Here is an 18,014-nt window from a genome sequence, read left to right on the forward strand (position 1 = left end):
CACCTATGGTCACTTGATTTTTGACAAAGGAGCCAAATCCATCCAATGGAAAAAGATAGCATTTTCAGCAAATGGTGCTGGTTCAACTGGAGGTCAACATGTAGAAGAATGCAGATCGATCCATGCTTATCACCCTGTACAAAGCTTAAGTCCAAGTGGATCAAGGACCTCCACATCAAACCAGACACACTCAAACTAATAGAAGAAAAAACTAGGGAAGCATCTGGAACACATGGGCACTGGAAAAAATTTCCTGAACAAAACACCAATGGCTTATGCTCTAAGATCAAGAATCAATAAATGGGATTTCATAAAACTGCAAAGCTTCTGTAAGGCAAAGGACACTGCGGTTAGGACAAAACGACAACCAACAGATTGGGAAAAGATCTTTACCAATCCTACAACAGATAGAGTCCTTATATCCAAAATATACAAAGAACTCAAGAAGTTAGACAGGGGAGACAAATAACCCTATTAAAAAAATGGGGTTCAGAGCTAAACAAAGAATTCACAGCTGAGGAATGCCGAATGGCTGAGAAACACCTAAAGAAATGTTCAACATCTTTAGTCATAAGGGAAATGCAAATCAAAACAACCCTGAGATTCCACCTCACACCAGTCAGAATGGCTAAGATAAAAACAAATTCAGGCGACAGCAGATGCTGGCAAGGATGTGGAGAAAGAGGAACACTCCTCCATTGTTGGTGTGATTGCAGACTGGTACAACCATTCTGGAAATCAGTCTGGAGGTTCCTCAGAAAATTGGACATTGAACTGCCTGAGGATCCAGCTATACCTCTCTTGGGCATATACCCACAAGATGCCCCAACATATAAAAAAGACACGTGCTCCACTATATTCATAGCAGCCTTATTTATAATAGCCAGAAGCTGGAAAGAACCCAGATGCCCTTCAACAGAGGAATGGATACAGAAAATGTGGTACATCTACACAATGGAATATTACTCAGCTATCAAAAACAATGACTTTATGAAATTCGTGGGCAAATGGTTGGAACTGGAAAATATCATCCTGAGTGAGGTAACCCAATCACAGAAAAACACACATGGTATGCACTCATTGATAAGTGGCTATTAGCCCAAATGCTTGAATTACCCTAGATGCATAGAACACATGAAACTCAAGACGGATGATCAAAATGTGAATGCTTCACTCCTTCTTTAAAAGGGGAACAAGAATATCCTTGGCAGGGAATAGAGAGGCAAAGATTAAAACAGACACAAAAGGAACACCCATTCAGAGCCTGCCCCACATGTGGCCCATACATATACAGCCATCCAATTAGACAAGACGGATGAAGCAAAGAAGTGCAGGCCGACAGGAGCCGGATGTAGATCGCCTCCTGAGAGACACAGCCAGAATACAGCAAATACAGAGGCGAATGCCAGCAGCAAACCACTGAACTGAGAATAGGACCCTGTTGAAGGAATCAGAGAAAGAACTAGAAGAGCTTGAAGGGGCTCGAGACCCCATATGAACAACAATGCCAACCAACCAGAGCTTCCAGGGACTAAGCCACTACCTAAAGACTATACATGGACTGACCCTGGACTCTGACCTCATAGGTAGCAATGAATAGCCTAGTAAGAGCACCAGTGGAAGGGGAAGCCCTGGGTCCTGCTGAGACTGAACCCCCAGGGAAATGGATGGTTGGGGGAAGGGCAGCAAGGGGGGGGGGAGGGGGAGGGGAACACCCATAAAGAGGGGGAGGGGGAGGGATTAGGGGGATGTTTGCCCGGAAACCGGGAAGGGGAATAACACTCGAGGTGTATATAGGAAATACTCAAGTTAATTAAAAAAAAAGAAAAAAAAAAAAGATCATTTCCTAAGGGTTCCTGAGGAACAAGAACCCACTACAAGAAAGTTAGCTGCACCATTCAGTGCCATTCAAGGGAACAATGCTGGTCTTCCCAGCATAAGTTCACCAGATAATCAGCCATGGGGACACACTGATGACACTGGTGCCAGGAATGTAACACCTGCACAAAGGGGCAATGTCTTCATGTGTTCTGTCTGGGTCAGACAGATGTGCTACAGAAAGGTGTGACAAGAGTTCTTAGGAAAAGCTACAGAGTGAAAGGTGATGAAAAGAAGACTCGAGAGGGCTTTCTCCCATCAGGACAAAGCTTCCACACCTGCTAAGCACCAGGTAGTGGGCATCCTGTCACTCTTGCAGAAGACACAGCTCAAAGCTCACATCTTACACTATGCTTACTGTCAAAGAGAGGGGACGGCATTTCTTGCTTAACTGTCTAAGTTAGGGTTACTATTCCTGTGATGAAACACCATGCCAAAAACAGTTCATCATCAAAAGCAGTGAGAGCAGGTACTCAAGCAGAGTAGGAACCTGGAGGCAGGAGCTGTTGCAGTGGCCATGAAGGCTTGCTGCTTACTGACGTGCTCCTCAAGTCTTCTTCAGTCTGCTTTCTTATAGCACCCAGGACCACCAGCCCAGAGATGGTACCACCCACAAGGCTTGGGCCTTACCATATCAGTCACTAATTAAGAAAATGATTTCCAATTAGATTTTATGAAGACATTTTCTTAATTGGGGTTCCCTCCTTTCAGATAACTAGCTTATGTTTAGTTGACATAAGAGTAGCCATCACATTAACCCTCAGAATTGAAATTGTCTTATCCTCTAAATAAAGTTGGCTATTGAATGAGACTTTAGTCTTCCTCCCCATTTAGGCTCCATTCTCTTGAGTTCACTTATCCTACAGGACTGGTGTTACTTTGATTTCTTTTGGCCAATTATTCCCAGGATTAATAGAAACAAAGATTAGATAAATTCACATTTATGATATTAGCTGAAGTACAAAACCAAAAATGTAAATCTACAAGAATACATTCATAATATGTTCCAGAATCTCTCTCCACCACACACAAATTGTTCATTTCTTATTCAAACCTAATGAACTAAATTTTTATTTTGGATGGATATGCCACATGCTTGCATATGATATCAGCACTTAAATGCACATTTCATAATACACAAAGTACTTTCATAAGTACTAGCTCATCCAATTCTCACAGCACCCTAGTGGAGATTCATTCAAACTTCTTTGCTAGCTTGTTTGCCTTTTTCTTTGTTTGTTTGCTTTAGCCATACTGGAGATTGACCTAGGATCTTATGCACCTTAGAGAAGTGCTTCGCCACTGAGCTAAATTATCAGCTGCCACTTAGACAGGGGGATTCACACACTAGCCAGGCTGGCTTTAAACTAGTAAAAGTCTCTTGCTTTAGCCTCCCCAGTACAGAGACTACAGGCATGAGCTGCCATATCTGCTCTTGAATCATCTTACATGAGAAAAAATGTAAGGTCCTATGACGTGCTTTAGAGTTGCCTAAAATCATACATCTACCAAACAACAACCAGGAACTGGAGAGCCTGTCTCTGGATTCCAGTGTGTTGCTTTCCCAATCTCAACCACTCTTGACTTTTTGAAGAGAAATGGACAGGAGTTGCTGAATTAAAGACTAGCCCTTTCTTCCTATTTTATGTGTCTACAACATAGTCTTGATGTGTCCCCATTCTTCTCTCTTAGGCACAGAATGACAAGCAGAGAGAAAAAAGAGATAGTGGCATATCCAAATAAAGCCTTCAATAATCTAAACCCAGCACAGACCAGAGCAAGGTTCACTTTGGTGAAATCCATTGGAAATTCCAGTTAGTAGTGTGCCATTCTCAGCCTATATTCCTACTGCTCGGGGGGCCATATTCTCTCCTATTCCCATCATCTGTGGTATGTGTGCTCATGCATGCATATGTGTGTGAGAGAGGGACAAACACAAAAAAAGTTGACTAGATGATTTTTCTAATACTAGTGCCCTATAAACAAACCACAAGCAATGGCACAAAAACAAAAAGCAAAATCCAATAGTAACTTTTTCAAGGCAGAAAAAAGATGAGTACATACGGAAATGTATAGAATATAAATGTATATGTGTATATGTATATATTCAGAATATAGCCTATATCAAATGATCCAAATGTACTTATATACCATTAGTTAAAAGGTAAAATGTTTATCAGCCATTTAATTAACACTACGTGCAATCAGAGATGGCAAGCACAGTAACAACCACCTATTCAGTGACCTTATAAGAATTGTTTAAAAAAGAAAGACACTAACACAGAAGGTTAGCATGTCAAAAACAAGTTCAATTAGATAACAGGGAGAGCTTGTTATTTCAGTTTCAGAAATCAGAGCTGATGAAGGGAAGGTTATAAAAAAAAGTGTTTTTCAACCATTAGAGAGGCTTTTATAACCTATGACTTGGTCTCATTTTAAAGCAACTATGACTTTGATTATATATTCAGATTAGGTATTTAAAATAAATTATCCATCATTCATTTGATACAAAGAAGAGGCCCCAAATTCTCCATGGAGGGAAAAATTAATATTATCCCTACAATAACCATTTCTTATCTATTATGTGTCAATAGATAATGTAAAGATTCAGATGACTTTGGCAGCTGTATAAATGACATGGAAAATGTAAATTTGAGATGTTTTATATGGAAAACCTGCATCTAGCACAAAGAAAAAACACCAGATATGGAACTGAACAGAGAAGGCCTAGCTTTGATTTATTTCTATATTGACTTCATTCCCTCACCTGCAGCATTAATCATTTTGTTTTGAATATCAATGAAATACAGGACCCTTTCTAAATTCCAAACTTTCTGTATAGAAATACACAGCCTCCTGTTCCTCTGACATCCAGCAGCGCAGCCCTCTCATGTTCCTCCCCTGTTCCAGCATGATGAAGCAAGGAGGCTCATTGATCTCTGAAAAACAACACCAGTTTTCTTTGTCTAGAAGTCTTAACCATTTTATCCAGGAAGAGGTGACTGTTCTCACCGCTCTTCCAGTTTCCATACTATGAGTGAAAGAGACAGACTTTTCTTGCACAGCAGTTTCTAGTATCCCTCCATTTCAGCCTCCCTACCTCTAATTAACTGAGCTGATATCTAAACAGTCGCTGTCATTCTGTCTTCAACTCACGAAGTACTTATGGAGTACTATTACTAAGAGTTAACTCTCATGCTCCAATAGGTTTACCAGGGTATTTGAACCATAAATTGTTTAATTATAAGCTAAATAATTAAATAATAATTAATAGCAATTAATTTACTAATTAAATATTTACATTCTTATAGATTCTGTGAATATTCACATAGATTTATAAACAGAAATAAATATGTATAGTTCCTGTACCTAGCTGATGCTCCATAAATGGTTTAAAACCAAAAAGTGGTTCTGAGAGAAAGTCTAGTATGTTGGGCAGGCATCCTCTCCTAAAGGGAATTGGGAAGTAGTCCATCTTCTATGGAACACTATGCTTTTGCAGGGATGCTTTTCTTTCTTCCTTAAATGTTTGGTCTTGTTCACTACGAAGCCATGTAGGTAGGGTTTTAATTATCAATTCAGTTTTTTATTTAACACAGAGCTGTCCAAATTTTCTATATTATCTCTAGTCAGCTTGGTTAATTTGTGTTATTCAAGGAACCTGTCCATTTCACTTGTCAATTTTACTAGAACAGGGGCTAGAAAGACACCTTAATCTATAAAGTTCTTGCCATGCAAGCACGAAGACCTGGATTTGATCTGCAACATTCACATAAAACAAAGTGCTGGGGAACTGGGAAGATGGCTCAACAGAAATCTCTGGGTATGGCTGTGTGTTTCTAAAGCTCCAGCACTGGAAGGCAGAGACAGGTATCTCACAAGATCTTGCAAGTCAGCCACTCTAGCCAAACAGTGAGTTTCTGGTTCCATGAAAAATCCTATCTAAATGCAGTAAGACAGCAAGAGAAGGAAACATTTGATATTCTTCTCTGGCCTCCCTCTGCATGCATTCAGACAGGTACATATACCTGTACATTCATGGATATACAACACACACACACACACACACACACACACACACACACTCACACACACACACACACACACAAAGGTGAGGTGCAGACTGGAGAGATGGCTCAGTGGTTAAGAGCACTGACTGCTCTTCCAGAGTTCCTGAGTTCAAATCCCAGCAACCACATGGTGGCTCACAACCATCTGTAATGGGATCTGATGCCCTCTTCTGGTGTGTCTACAGACAGCTACAGTGTACTCATATAAATAAATAAATAAATAAATAAATAAATAAATAAATAAATAAATAAATAAATAAATCTTTTTTAAAAAGGTGAGATGCACACTAAAAGTCCCAGTGCCGAAGAGGTTGAGAAAAGCAGATCTCTGGAACTCCCTTACCAGTCAGTCTAACCTACTTAGAGTTTCAGATCAGTAAAAGGTAACTATCTTTTTGAAAAATGAGGTATAGGGTGCCTGAAGAATGACACCTGAAGTTGACTTCTCCCTGCCCCATATAACTTACTGGCACAGAACTGTTCTGAGTACTCCTTTATTAACCATTGAATATTTGAATATTCTGTAGTAATACCCTCTTTTATGTTCATAATACAGTTTTCCACGTTAATGTAGCCACAGTTTCTCCATTTAAAAGTCATTTTCTAATTCATAAAGATGTTGTTGAGTTTTCCTGTCAGCCAATATCTTTCTTCTCTAGAACTGGAAGGTTTGTCTCTCATCCACCTTCAGAGCTGAATAAGCTCTGTGGCTGTTATCCTAGGGAGGTCTTTGGGGAACTGATCTTTATACAACATTCCCACAATAAGTTAGAGCAGAGAGCTAGATGATAGATACATAGATGATTGATAGGTAAATAGATAGATAGATAGATAGATAGATAGATAGATAGATAGATAGATAGATGATAGGTAGATAGGTAGATAGATAGGTAGATAGAGCTGCTGATGTTTTGTTAAAGTACTTGGTTTTTCAATTAAAAAATTGTCTTGGCTTAAGAATCTGTCAAGTATAATGATCCTCAATAAGGTGGATAGTTAAGTTCTTTAAAATTTTTCTTTTACTTTGGACGAACAATGGATTTACTGAAATTGTAAAGACAATATATAAAGGTTTTGGGTACCCTCATCCACCACCATCCCCGTCAACTGTATCTTATGTAACTATAGAACAGTACCAAAACTAGGAGAATGATATTGGTCCAATGTCAGTGTAATTTTATCACATGAGCAGATTGCATAACTAATGCCACAGTCAAGAAATAGAGTTGGCCTGGAGTTGCTTACCATTCTTGGCACCACAAAAATACTATCTAACATACACATATATCCCATGACTATAAAATGTCCCCTCTGGTCTCCCCATACTCTACCTTACCATCATCTCTAATCCCAAACAACCAACAATTTGTTCTCTATCTCTATAATTTTGCCATTTCTGTAGTGCTACATAAATGAGGCAATATAGCATGGAACCCTGACTCTGAATTGTCTGACTCAACAGAATGACTTACAAGCCTATCCAGATTGGACACCAATATTTTTTTTCAATGTGATCACTGAGTATTTTTCTATGGTATATATTTTTCTACAGTTTGTTTAACCATTACCCACAGGAAGGCATTTTGGTGACTTTAGGGTTTTGTTTTACAAATCAGGAGTATGAAGAATGAGGCATAGGTTTTTGTGTGAACACAAGTTACTTACTCTTCAAGAAATTCTCATCAGTGAAGCTGTTGGGCCTTAAGACACTTTCAACTTCACTTTGACAAGAAACTATTATGTTGTTTGCAAAAGTGGCTGCACTGTGTTATATTCCTGCTGGCAGTTTCGAAGAGCTCGACATTTTAAACAGTAACAATTGATGATGAGCTACCGATAGTCTCTGAGTGGGTACACAACACAAAAATCTGAGAGTTTAAAGGGAAAACTAGAAATTATGGAGGTCAACATTGAAACTTCCACTCCCCCAAAAAAAGAAAAATCCTACACAGTAAGCCATTGAAAAGAACTCTTTAAAATTGCGATAGGGACACTGAAGTGATGCCATCACAGTTGATTGTTTCTGGCGAGGGTGCAGGTGGGGAAGGACTCAGTTTTCTTTAAAGGGTGAACTACTGGGAGTTTGACTGTGCTCCAGTGAGGATATGGGCAACACAAATTAGACTTGGTATTTTTTTTCTTTTTCTTCCCTTCTTTTCCTAGGTGTAGGTCACATGGGTAGGGGGGTGCTTGGATGAATGGTAGTGTCCTCCAAGAGATCGGGTACATTATGTGAAATTCCCAAATAATCAATAAAAACATTGTGTTGGGGAACAAAGGAGAAATCTCTTAAGAAATCACTGGCAAGGATGTAGATCTCTCCTGAGAGACACAGCCAGAATACAGCAAATACATAGGCGAATGCCAGCAGCAAACCACTGAACTGAGAATAGGACCCCCGTTGAAGGAATCAGAGAAAGAACTGGAAGAGCTTGAAGGGGCTCGAGACCCCTTATGAACAATAATGCCAAGCAACTAGAGCTTCCAGGGACTAAGCCACTACCCGAAGACTATACATGGACTGACCCTGGACTCTGACCTCATAGGTAGCAATGAATAGCCTAGTAAGAGCACCAGTGGAAGGGGAAGCCCTGGGTCCTGCTAAGACTGAACCCCCAGTGAATGTGATTGTTGGGGGAAGGGCAGCAATGGGGGGAGGATGGGGAGGGGAACACCCATACAGAAGGGGAGGGGGAGGATTGGGATGTTTGCCCGTAACCGGAAAGGGAATAACATTTAAATGTAAATAAGAAATACTCAAGTTAATAAAAAAAAAAGAAAGAAATCACTGGCAAAAATACTTATACCTTCTTTAAGCTGTATCCAGCATGGAAAATAATTGGAGGCAGCAGAATGTTGAAAATACCTCTGGATCAAATGTTACCTGAAAGTTTAAAAAGAAAAAGTCAAATTTTAGATAAAGTTCAACTGATTGGATTTTTTTTTAATATTGGAAGCCATTGACTAAAGTGCCTTATTTAGAACAAAAGCCACCAATGTATTAAATCATTACAGCAGATAAGCCACAGTTTCCCTATTGACTTGCATGTTCTCCCTGCCCATGGCCACCCCCAGCGCTTCTGACTTAAGATTCCAGTATTCTGTCTTAATACATATTAAGTCACAACAGTTTGAGGCAATTTGAGGAACTCACAGGCAGCTGCTGCCAATGTTTTTCAACAGAAAATAAAAATGTTCTGACTTCCATCACACATTCATGAAAGCTTAATTGCAATAAAAATGTTACTATGCGTTTTTATTAACTTCCCATTTGTAGACCTAATTCTATTGGAAATACTCCATGCGTCCAAGACATAGTTATCAGTGAGGTCAGCTGCTTCTTGATCATCAACTAAAGTTGGTTGTTGTTGATAAAAAGGAACACACACTGACACTTTTACACAGCCAATCATAGTACAGCCCAAGGGAGCTAAACATTTATAAACAGACAAAACTTTGGGGAGGGGTGGGGGTTGGGAATAGGCTAAATATTTTAAATGATTAAGTGACATAAAATCAATTAATATACCCACACGAATAAATTTTTAATATTGATTTCTTGCCTATTCTAGAAATCATCCACATGAGAGACACATAATCTTTTTTCCTGAAGCGTTTTTGCTACTCCATAATCAAATGAAAACAAGGCTTGAAGCATGTATAGTGGTAAATTCCTATAACTCTAGCACTCAGAGGCTGAGGCAGGAGAACTATGGATTTGAGATGAGTCTGAGCCACATTTTAAGACACTGTCTTAAAAGAAAATAAAATGAAATTTTAAAATTGAGAAATAATGCTTGGACTTAAATTCTAAAACAAGCCCTCCTTCGTTTCAATATTAGGCGAGTCTTTGGCATTGATCATTAATATATGTAAGCACTTGTATATTTGCAGACTATGTCAAGAAAGCCATGACTAACTAGGAGTTGCATTTCAGAATACTGACTAAGCTAAAAGTGTAAGCAATATTATATTTTAAAAGATAAGTGTCGTGTGGTGATGGTGCATGCCTTTCATCCCAGCACTTGGGAGACAGAGGAAGGTGGAGGGATCTGTGTGAGTTTGACACCAGCCTGGTCTACAGAGTGAGTTCCAGGACAGTCAAGGCTACACAGAGAAACCCTGTGTTGAAAAACAGAAGAGAGAGAGAGAGAGAGAGAGAGAGGGGGGGGGAAGAAAAAGAAAGAAAGGGGAGAAGAAAGAAAAGAGAAAGAAAAAAGAAAGGAAGGTAGAGAGGGGGAGGAAAGGTGAGGAGAGGAGAAAAGGGGAGGGGAGGGGAGGGGAGGAAGGAAGGAAGGAAGGAAGGAAGGAAGGAAAGAAGGAAGGAAGGAAGGAAGGAAGGAAGGAAGGAAGGCAGGCAGGCAGGCAGGCAGGCTGGCTGGCTGGCTTGTTTCTAAGCGCATGGGGATGGTGGCCTGGAAACCAGGAAAGGGAATAACAATTGAAATATAAATAAGAAATACCCAAGTTAATAAAGATGGAGAAAAAAAAAACTAGTTTTTCTACTAAAACATCCATCCCTTAACACTCTACCATATGGCACCTGAGATCTTGACCTTCCATACCTTGTCTCATTCTGAGGCAGGTAGCATGAAGATATCACTGAATATATCAATGTGACTCTAAACCTCCATCTCTCAAAGTAGCTTCCTACCTGATGATAGTGATAGTCTGGCAAATATGTATGTTGATGTGAATAAGTATGTATATATAAAATGGGTATGTACTTGCATGCATATATTTTCAGATTCGTGAATATGTAATAAACCTTAAGAGCAAGTAAAAAAAAGAAATGTAAATAAAAATATCCAATAATAACAAAAAAAAAGAAAACAAGAATAAAGAAGTGATGCTGTTGGGGAAACAAGGCAAGTGGGGATCCACCAACATGTCATGTCATCAGTAGCCCATGCAGGCCATAGGTCCTAACCAGTTAGGCTGGTAGCTGAAGCAACAAAGTTAAATTCTGAGTCTTCCTCCTCATTCTGACCCTGAAGCACCTTAGAAAATTGTAAACCAGGAATGTGACAGATATTCCAGTAGTTTGGGAGAATTTCTCCTCAAGGTCAAGATGGTGATCAACAGCCTTGTCCCAGAAAACCGTGGTACCAGCTCACCTTCCGCAGCATGTCATTCTGCTCCACATTGTTGATCTTGCCAGGGCTGATTTCTCCTTTCAGAGTGTATTCAAAGAACTTCCCACTGACATTCACTAATAAAGTACTAAAGGCTCTGTCTTCCTGAGTACAGCTGAGTGACTTGTCATGACCACTGGTAGCAGGGGTGCCATACCTCAGGATCACTCCAACAATGAGCCCTGAAATAAGGTGACACACATAAAAAACATTAGTCCTGGCTTACTGCTCAATCATTTATGGAGGCGCAGCCCTACAGCTAGGTTAAGCCTGATCACTTTTCTGAAAAAAAAAAATCAGAAAATCCATTTTCCCCTTTCTTTTTTTCTCTCTGTCTTTCAGAAACTGGCCAGAGCCTAAGTATGCTGTGTCTGGTATGCCTTTTCACTCTTTGTCTGAAACTACCTCCCTTTTGCCATATGGCTGTGTGCCCAATTTCCATGCCTAACTCAAAAGGGCATGGTTTTCTCTCTTCCTCTTCCCCATATACCTCCTCTGGGGATATTTCTAGATTGCCTATCCTAGAGTTTTAAACACTAACAAATTAATCACTGAACTTTTAAAAAGTCAGTTATGTGACAAAACAAAGTATGGAAGCAACACACTGCTGATCTGAGTCCATTAGCCACTAGAAGGATTAAACAGAACAGTGCTTAATATGGCTGCATAAACAGACTCAACCCTGCTTCTCTTTCATCTCTCACATCTGAGGCTTTTTGTAGAAAGAAATGAGGGAGGGGGAAGAGTGTAATGTTTTCTGCCCAGAACAGAATGAGGAAGGCCAACTGAGTCTTTGTTTTTCCCCATAGTATCTTTCAAACCATTCCTACTGCCATCTGCAAGGGAGGAACAGGCCACTGGAATGTTTAATTGCTATAAATGTAACATGCTTTGCCACACACACATCAGAGTGGAAGGAGGGAAAATGTTTTTGCTTAAGTCATTCCAAGCACTGAGGATCATGGAGAAAATAATTATACCCACGAGGCGGCTAAAGGTTGCCATGTAAACTTAAGCAGTCATGATTAAGGGGCTCCTCCTTGCGACTACAAATTTAAACTGATGTTCTTAATAATCTCATCCTGGCCAATTGTGAGACAACCTTAAACGTATAAGAAAAGTAAGACTTAATTTTCAAAAGCACGTTTGCCATTACCAAAAAGAGATACCTAAAGAAAACAAAGGAGCCCATAATGCAGATGTTTCAAATTATCTAGTGAACAGGGAAAAGACAAACACTTCTCCAGTGTCTATCAGGTCTTACAGCTAAATTTCCATTTATTTTATTCCCATCTGGTGAGAAATCATTTGATGGCAGAGATGGCCAACCAGAATTTGCTCAGTCCTGCTCTGCTCAGCTTGAGAACATGTTTCTCCACTGGCACTGTCATGGCTAGCTTGGTCTGGCTTTCTGGGTATCTGTGCTTATAAATGATATTGTGAGCTACCTACAGCAGGGTGGCTGCTGGACACATTTCTTTGTATTTTCCTCATCTTCACTGCTGCTCTAGTAAGGCCTGATAGCTTATCGGTCTCTATCAGCTCTCATTCATAGGGGGCTATGAGAATTCTGATAAATGTCTAGGAGTCCTCTGCATGGAACAGGAAAGAAGTATATCATGTACACAATTGGTCCTAGTGTTTAGGGGCAGTGAACAAACCCTCTCCTATGGAACTCTGCCCTCCAAGTGTGGTATGTAATCAGAGCAGTTGTGATTACTCACACAAGATTAGGCCCACAAACATACTTTGCAGAAGCTGCCCCCTAGGATGGGGAGCTGAATATCTGGGGGGAAGGACTCTTCTTTGATAGTACATCTGTCCCTACTCATATATTCAACCCTTTCATTCATGCTCCTACAAATAACCCCAATTCAACTCACTGGTTGACTAAGCTACGCCAATAGAATTGTGTCTTTGCTCTGCTATCAGAGCCCTATCTAAGGTGAAGGAAAGTTACATAGCCCCTTCCTTCTCCCCATTTACATTATGCTGCTCATTCTCCTGGTGACTGTGGAAGGTCCCATGCCCTCTCATGATTACAGTATGCTAAGCATTTACCTCCTTCAATAGAACTCCACTGGGACCTGCATCTTCTCTGCCTGTGCACCCTTCTCTCCTTTAACAACACAAAATTCTATAAATGTTCTATCCTGTTTGTTGCAAGGATGTTCCTTGGAGTTATTATTCTGTGGCAATGTAGTGAAAAGTTATTTCTATTAGCATCCTATGGTGAAACCATATACCTTTTCTCTCTCTCTCTCTCTCTCTCTCTCTCTCTCTCTCTCTCCTCTCTCTCTCTCTCTCGCATGCGCGCGCGCGTGTGTGTGTGTGTGTGTAAGAGAAAGACAGAGACAGAAAGACTGTGTGTGTGTGTGTGTGTGTGTGTGTGTGGAATAGGGAGGGGAAGGGAAGAGAGGAGAGGGGAAGGGGGAAAGGGAAAGAAAGGGAAGAAGAGGGGGAAGGGGAGGGGAGAGAGAGAGAGAGAGAGAATGCAAGGGCAAACATGCAAATCAGAGAACAAGTTTGGGTGACAGTCTTTGACTTCTACTTTGAGATAGGACCTGTCTTTTTATTGCTGCATTTGTCAGGCTAGCTGGCCTGTGTACTTCTGGATAATTTTTTCTCTCTACTGCTCATCTCCAGAAGCACTGGAATTATAGACTGGAATGGGGACCTGCACTCAGATCCTCACACTTGCTTTGCCCACTGAGCCACCACCTCAGACCAATATGCTTCCTATATTGAACCATCTTATTGATTCTAAACTTCCTCTTTTTTAATTTTATTTTTCTTAGATATTTTATGTATTTACATTTTAAATGTTATCCCCAGCTTCATTACAGTGACATTTTGTGCTCATATTTGAGATCATGTTGACAATAACTATGATCAGCTGTGGCAACAGCACTTCCTTCCAAAGCTCCTGGAAGCACTGGGAGCAGGAGGGTAGGGACTGCTTGTTCTTCTCAGGGCCTTTATCTCTAGATCTGTACAATGTCTTTTTGTCCTTGGTTAGGCAAGTACTGATGCAGAGTTACTTGATGAGGCAATTCCACAGGCCTTCAGCATTTGTCATGATAAACAGTGGTCTGTATTACCTGAAGAAGGTGATCTGTCACAGAGTTTATATTAAACAGTATCTACAGAAACTGGATACATTAAATTTGCTTTGCATTCCTCACTGTTTCTTAATTTTATTTACATCCTCATCAGAGAAGAAAGTAAACCTTACTCATAGGTCCTCACAATGAATACTGGCAAAAGAGGCTTATGGGCTGGAGGGATGGCTAAATGGTTACGAGCCTGTTTTACTCTTCCAGAGGAGCCAAGATCCATTCCCAGAAGCCACATTGTTGTCAGGCAGGCAGCTCACAAGTACCTGTAACTTCAGCTCCAGAATATCCAATGACTTCTTCTGGCCTCCACACGCATTTCTATACACACACACACACACACACACACACACACACACACACACACACACATAAAAAGCAACCTTTAAAAAAAGAGACACATAACAGTTGTATACAAATTATTCAATTCCAGTAAATGCTTAGATTCATTAGCAGATGCTGAATACTGAGTGATGTTTAAATTTAGCAAACCTTTCCTTCTTTGCTCTGGGCCCAATGCACCCATATTAACAAAGGAAAACTAAGAGGAATGATGCTGCGGTTAAACACAGCAGCACAAGCGATCACAGCAAAGGTCAGTGGTTAAACCCATCCTGAGACTCTGACCTAACCAAGTCCCGTAGACTGCTAACTCATGCTTTTCTCCAAGGAACTCAGCAAGCAGTGTAGATTTCTATTCACCATCATCACTCCCCATGTGTGATACGAAGTTTACAATGAGTGTTTTCTGATTGAACAAAGAGCCTGATATCAGGACTACAGAGGGATAGTGGTGTTGTTGTTGTTGTTGTTGCTGTTGCTGTTGTTGTTGTTGTTGTTGCCACTGTTTTGTGTTTGAGAAAATGAATTTTAAAAAACTGGAGACAACATTAACATACATAGTTTATTTACTGGCTCTGATATAAAACTGTGATATCCTCTGATAGAAAACTGTGAAACGATCATAACTGCAAAGACTTAAAAACATGTAGGGCATTTTATTTAAAGCTCAAGAAGTTCAGTACTCACAAGAAAATGCAAGGAGCCACATAGGCACTGATCTGACTTGCTCTACAGCACAGTACTCCAGATGACAGAGAGAATTAAGCCTATGTCTGTGGGAAAACAGCATAGCAGACAGCAGCTGAGGAACAGAGGGTCACTGATTTCACAGGCTGACTAACATCAGGAAATAATTTAAGTGCAACTTTTACAGAAAGCAAATATGGATGGAATTACTTTGACATTTTGTGTGGCTGAATTGCAAATGGTAAACTCAAAAGTACAAAAATCCAAGCCTCTATCTTGTGGGTATGAAGAAAACCTACCACTGTCGAGTCCGTGTCCACCCATGAGCACAGCCTTCTAGCAGCTCCTCTGTCGCCCATCCACACCCGCCACCAATTCACCATGGATGACAATACCGCTGAGCTGGTCATCAACAATGGCTCCAGCATGTGCAAGACAGGCTTCACGGGCGACAATTCCACCCAGGCCATCCTTCCCTCCATGGTGGGCTGCCCTAGGCACCAGGGTATGATAGTGGGTATGGGTCAGAAGGACTGCTACTTGGGCAATGAGGTTCAGAGCAAGAGAAGCATCCTGATCCTGAAACACCCCATTGAACACAGCATTGCCACCAGCTGGGACGACATGGAGAAGATCTGGCACCACACATTCTACAACAAGCTGCATGTGGCCCCCAAGGAGCACCCTGTGCCTCTGGTTGTACCATTCGCATTGTGATGGACTCCTGAGATAGTATCACCCACACTGTGCCCATCTATGAGGGCTACCATCTCCCTCATGCCATCCTGCATTTGGACCTGGCTGGCTGGGACCTGACAGACTACATCATGAAGATCCTGACCAAATGTGGCTACAGCTTCACCACAACTGAGAGGGAAATTGTGCGTGACATCAAAGAGAATTTGTGCTATGTTGCCCTAGATTTCAAGCAAGAGATGGGCCACTGCCGCATCCTCTTCCTCCTTGGAGAGGAGCTCTGAGCTGCCTGACAGCCAGGTCATCACAATGAGCAGTTCCGATGCTCCGAGGCTCTTTTCCAGCCTTCCTTCCTGGGTATGGAATCCTGTGGCATCCATGAAACTACATTCAGTTCCATCATGAAGTGTGAAGGTGACATCCGTAAAGACCTCTATGACAACACAATGCTGTCTGGTGGCACCACTGTGTATCCAGGCATTGCTGACAGGATGCAGAATGAGATTACTGCTCTGGTTCCTGGTACCATGAAGATTGAGATCATTGCTCCTCCTAAGCGCAAGTACTGTGTGTGGATCGGTGGCTCCATCCTGGCCTCACCATCCACCTTCCAGCAGACGTGGATCAGCAAGCAGGAATACGATGAGTCCAGCCCTTCCATAGTGCACCACATTTGCTTCTAGGCGGACTGTAACTGAGTTGCGTTTTACACCCTTTCTTTGGCAAAACTTAACTTGTGCAGAAAAAAATACGAGACAACATTGGCAAGGCTTTACTTGTTTTTTATTTGTTGTTGTTCTTTTTAAAAAATTTAAAGGTTTTTTTGTATTGTTTTGTTTTGTTTTGGCGCTTTTGAGTCAGTATTTAAAAACTCAAACAGTGAAGGCGACAGCAGTCAGTTGGAGCAAACATCCCCCAAAGTTCTACAATGTGGCTGAGGACTTTGATTGTACATTGTTTTTGGTTTTGTTCTTCTTTTAAAAAATAATCACTCCAAGTATCTATGACATAGATGGTTACAGGAAGTCCCTCACCCTTCCAAAAGGGGAGGATGACCATGTCCATGCCCTGAGTCCACACCGGGGAAGGTGACAGTATTGCTTCTGTGTAAAATTGTACTGAAAAGTTCTTTTTTAAATCTTCAGCTTTAATACTTCATTTTTGTTTTCAATTTCTGAATGGTCAGCCATCGTGGCCCCCTTTTTATTTGTCCCCCAACTTGATGTATGAAGGCTTTGGTTTCCCTGGGAGTGGGTTGAGGTGTTGCGGCAGCCAGGGCTGACCTATACACTGACAACACTGACATGAGACCATTTTAATAAAAGAGCACACCTTACAAACAAAAGGAGGAGGAGGAAGAAGGAGGAGGAGGAGGAAGGAGGAGGAGGAGGAGGAGGAGGAGGAGGAGGAGGAGGAGGAGGAGAAGAAGAAGAAGGAGAAGAAGAAGAAGAAGAAGAAGAAGAAGAAGAAGAAGAAGAAGAAGAAGAAGAAGAAGAAGAAGAAGAAGAAGAAGACCTACTTGCCAACTGTCTCAGCATACTGTACTGAAGGTGTACTACTGCCAGTTCTTCCAACTTTAAGATAGAACCAAAGGACTATAGGCATATATAGACAGACATGTGTATATGGATATCTTATATTTGTGTTCACTGGTAGAATAAGAAAGGAATATGAGCCAAGTGTGATTGCAATTCCAGAGGGTCATGAAGATACCAACCCCCATGAGTATAAAACCAATTTCTCTCTGTGGCTGAGGCTGTTGAGAGAATAGCTGAACAATGGACACAGGGAGAAGTATAATTCTAGACAGCCATCTACCAGCTACATTATAAAAACATCAAAATCAATAAGACTTCATTAAAAGCAGGAGAGGAACAAGGGCTTGAATGTACTGTTCTCTAATCTGACCTTCCCTTCCCTTATGCATGCTACTGAGGGTAAAGGGTCATCAATTTGGTTTGGCCACTACCATGTAATTATATAAAGTGTAATAAGGATTGTTCTCAGTTCTAAAGCTTCATTTGACATAACAAGAAAAGAAATCCTCAAGACACACAAAGCATTGTATGTATGTATGTGTGTGTATGTAC

At 40.9% G+C, this 18,014-nt stretch overlaps 1 protein-coding gene and 1 pseudogene across 1 annotated transcript in view; one reads left to right on the forward strand and one right to left on the reverse strand.

The window, feature by feature from the left end:
- The window catches only part of Slc9a7 (solute carrier family 9 member A7), a 631,669-nt gene that overhangs the window by 547,996 nt on the left and 65,659 nt on the right, over positions 1-18,014 (reverse strand). Inside the window, 3 exon segments of the mRNA XM_032889988.1 lie at positions 8,756-8,811; positions 8,814-8,832; positions 11,066-11,265. Coding sequence (XP_032745879.1) covers positions 8,756-8,811; positions 8,814-8,832; positions 11,066-11,265 — 275 coding nt within the window.
- Positions 15,595-16,607, forward strand: LOC116888702 (annotated as a pseudogene).

Source organism: Rattus rattus, chromosome X, assembly GCF_011064425.1.
Source record: "Rattus rattus isolate New Zealand chromosome X, Rrattus_CSIRO_v1, whole genome shotgun sequence".
Lineage (NCBI taxonomy): Eukaryota > Metazoa > Chordata > Mammalia > Rodentia > Muridae > Rattus > Rattus rattus.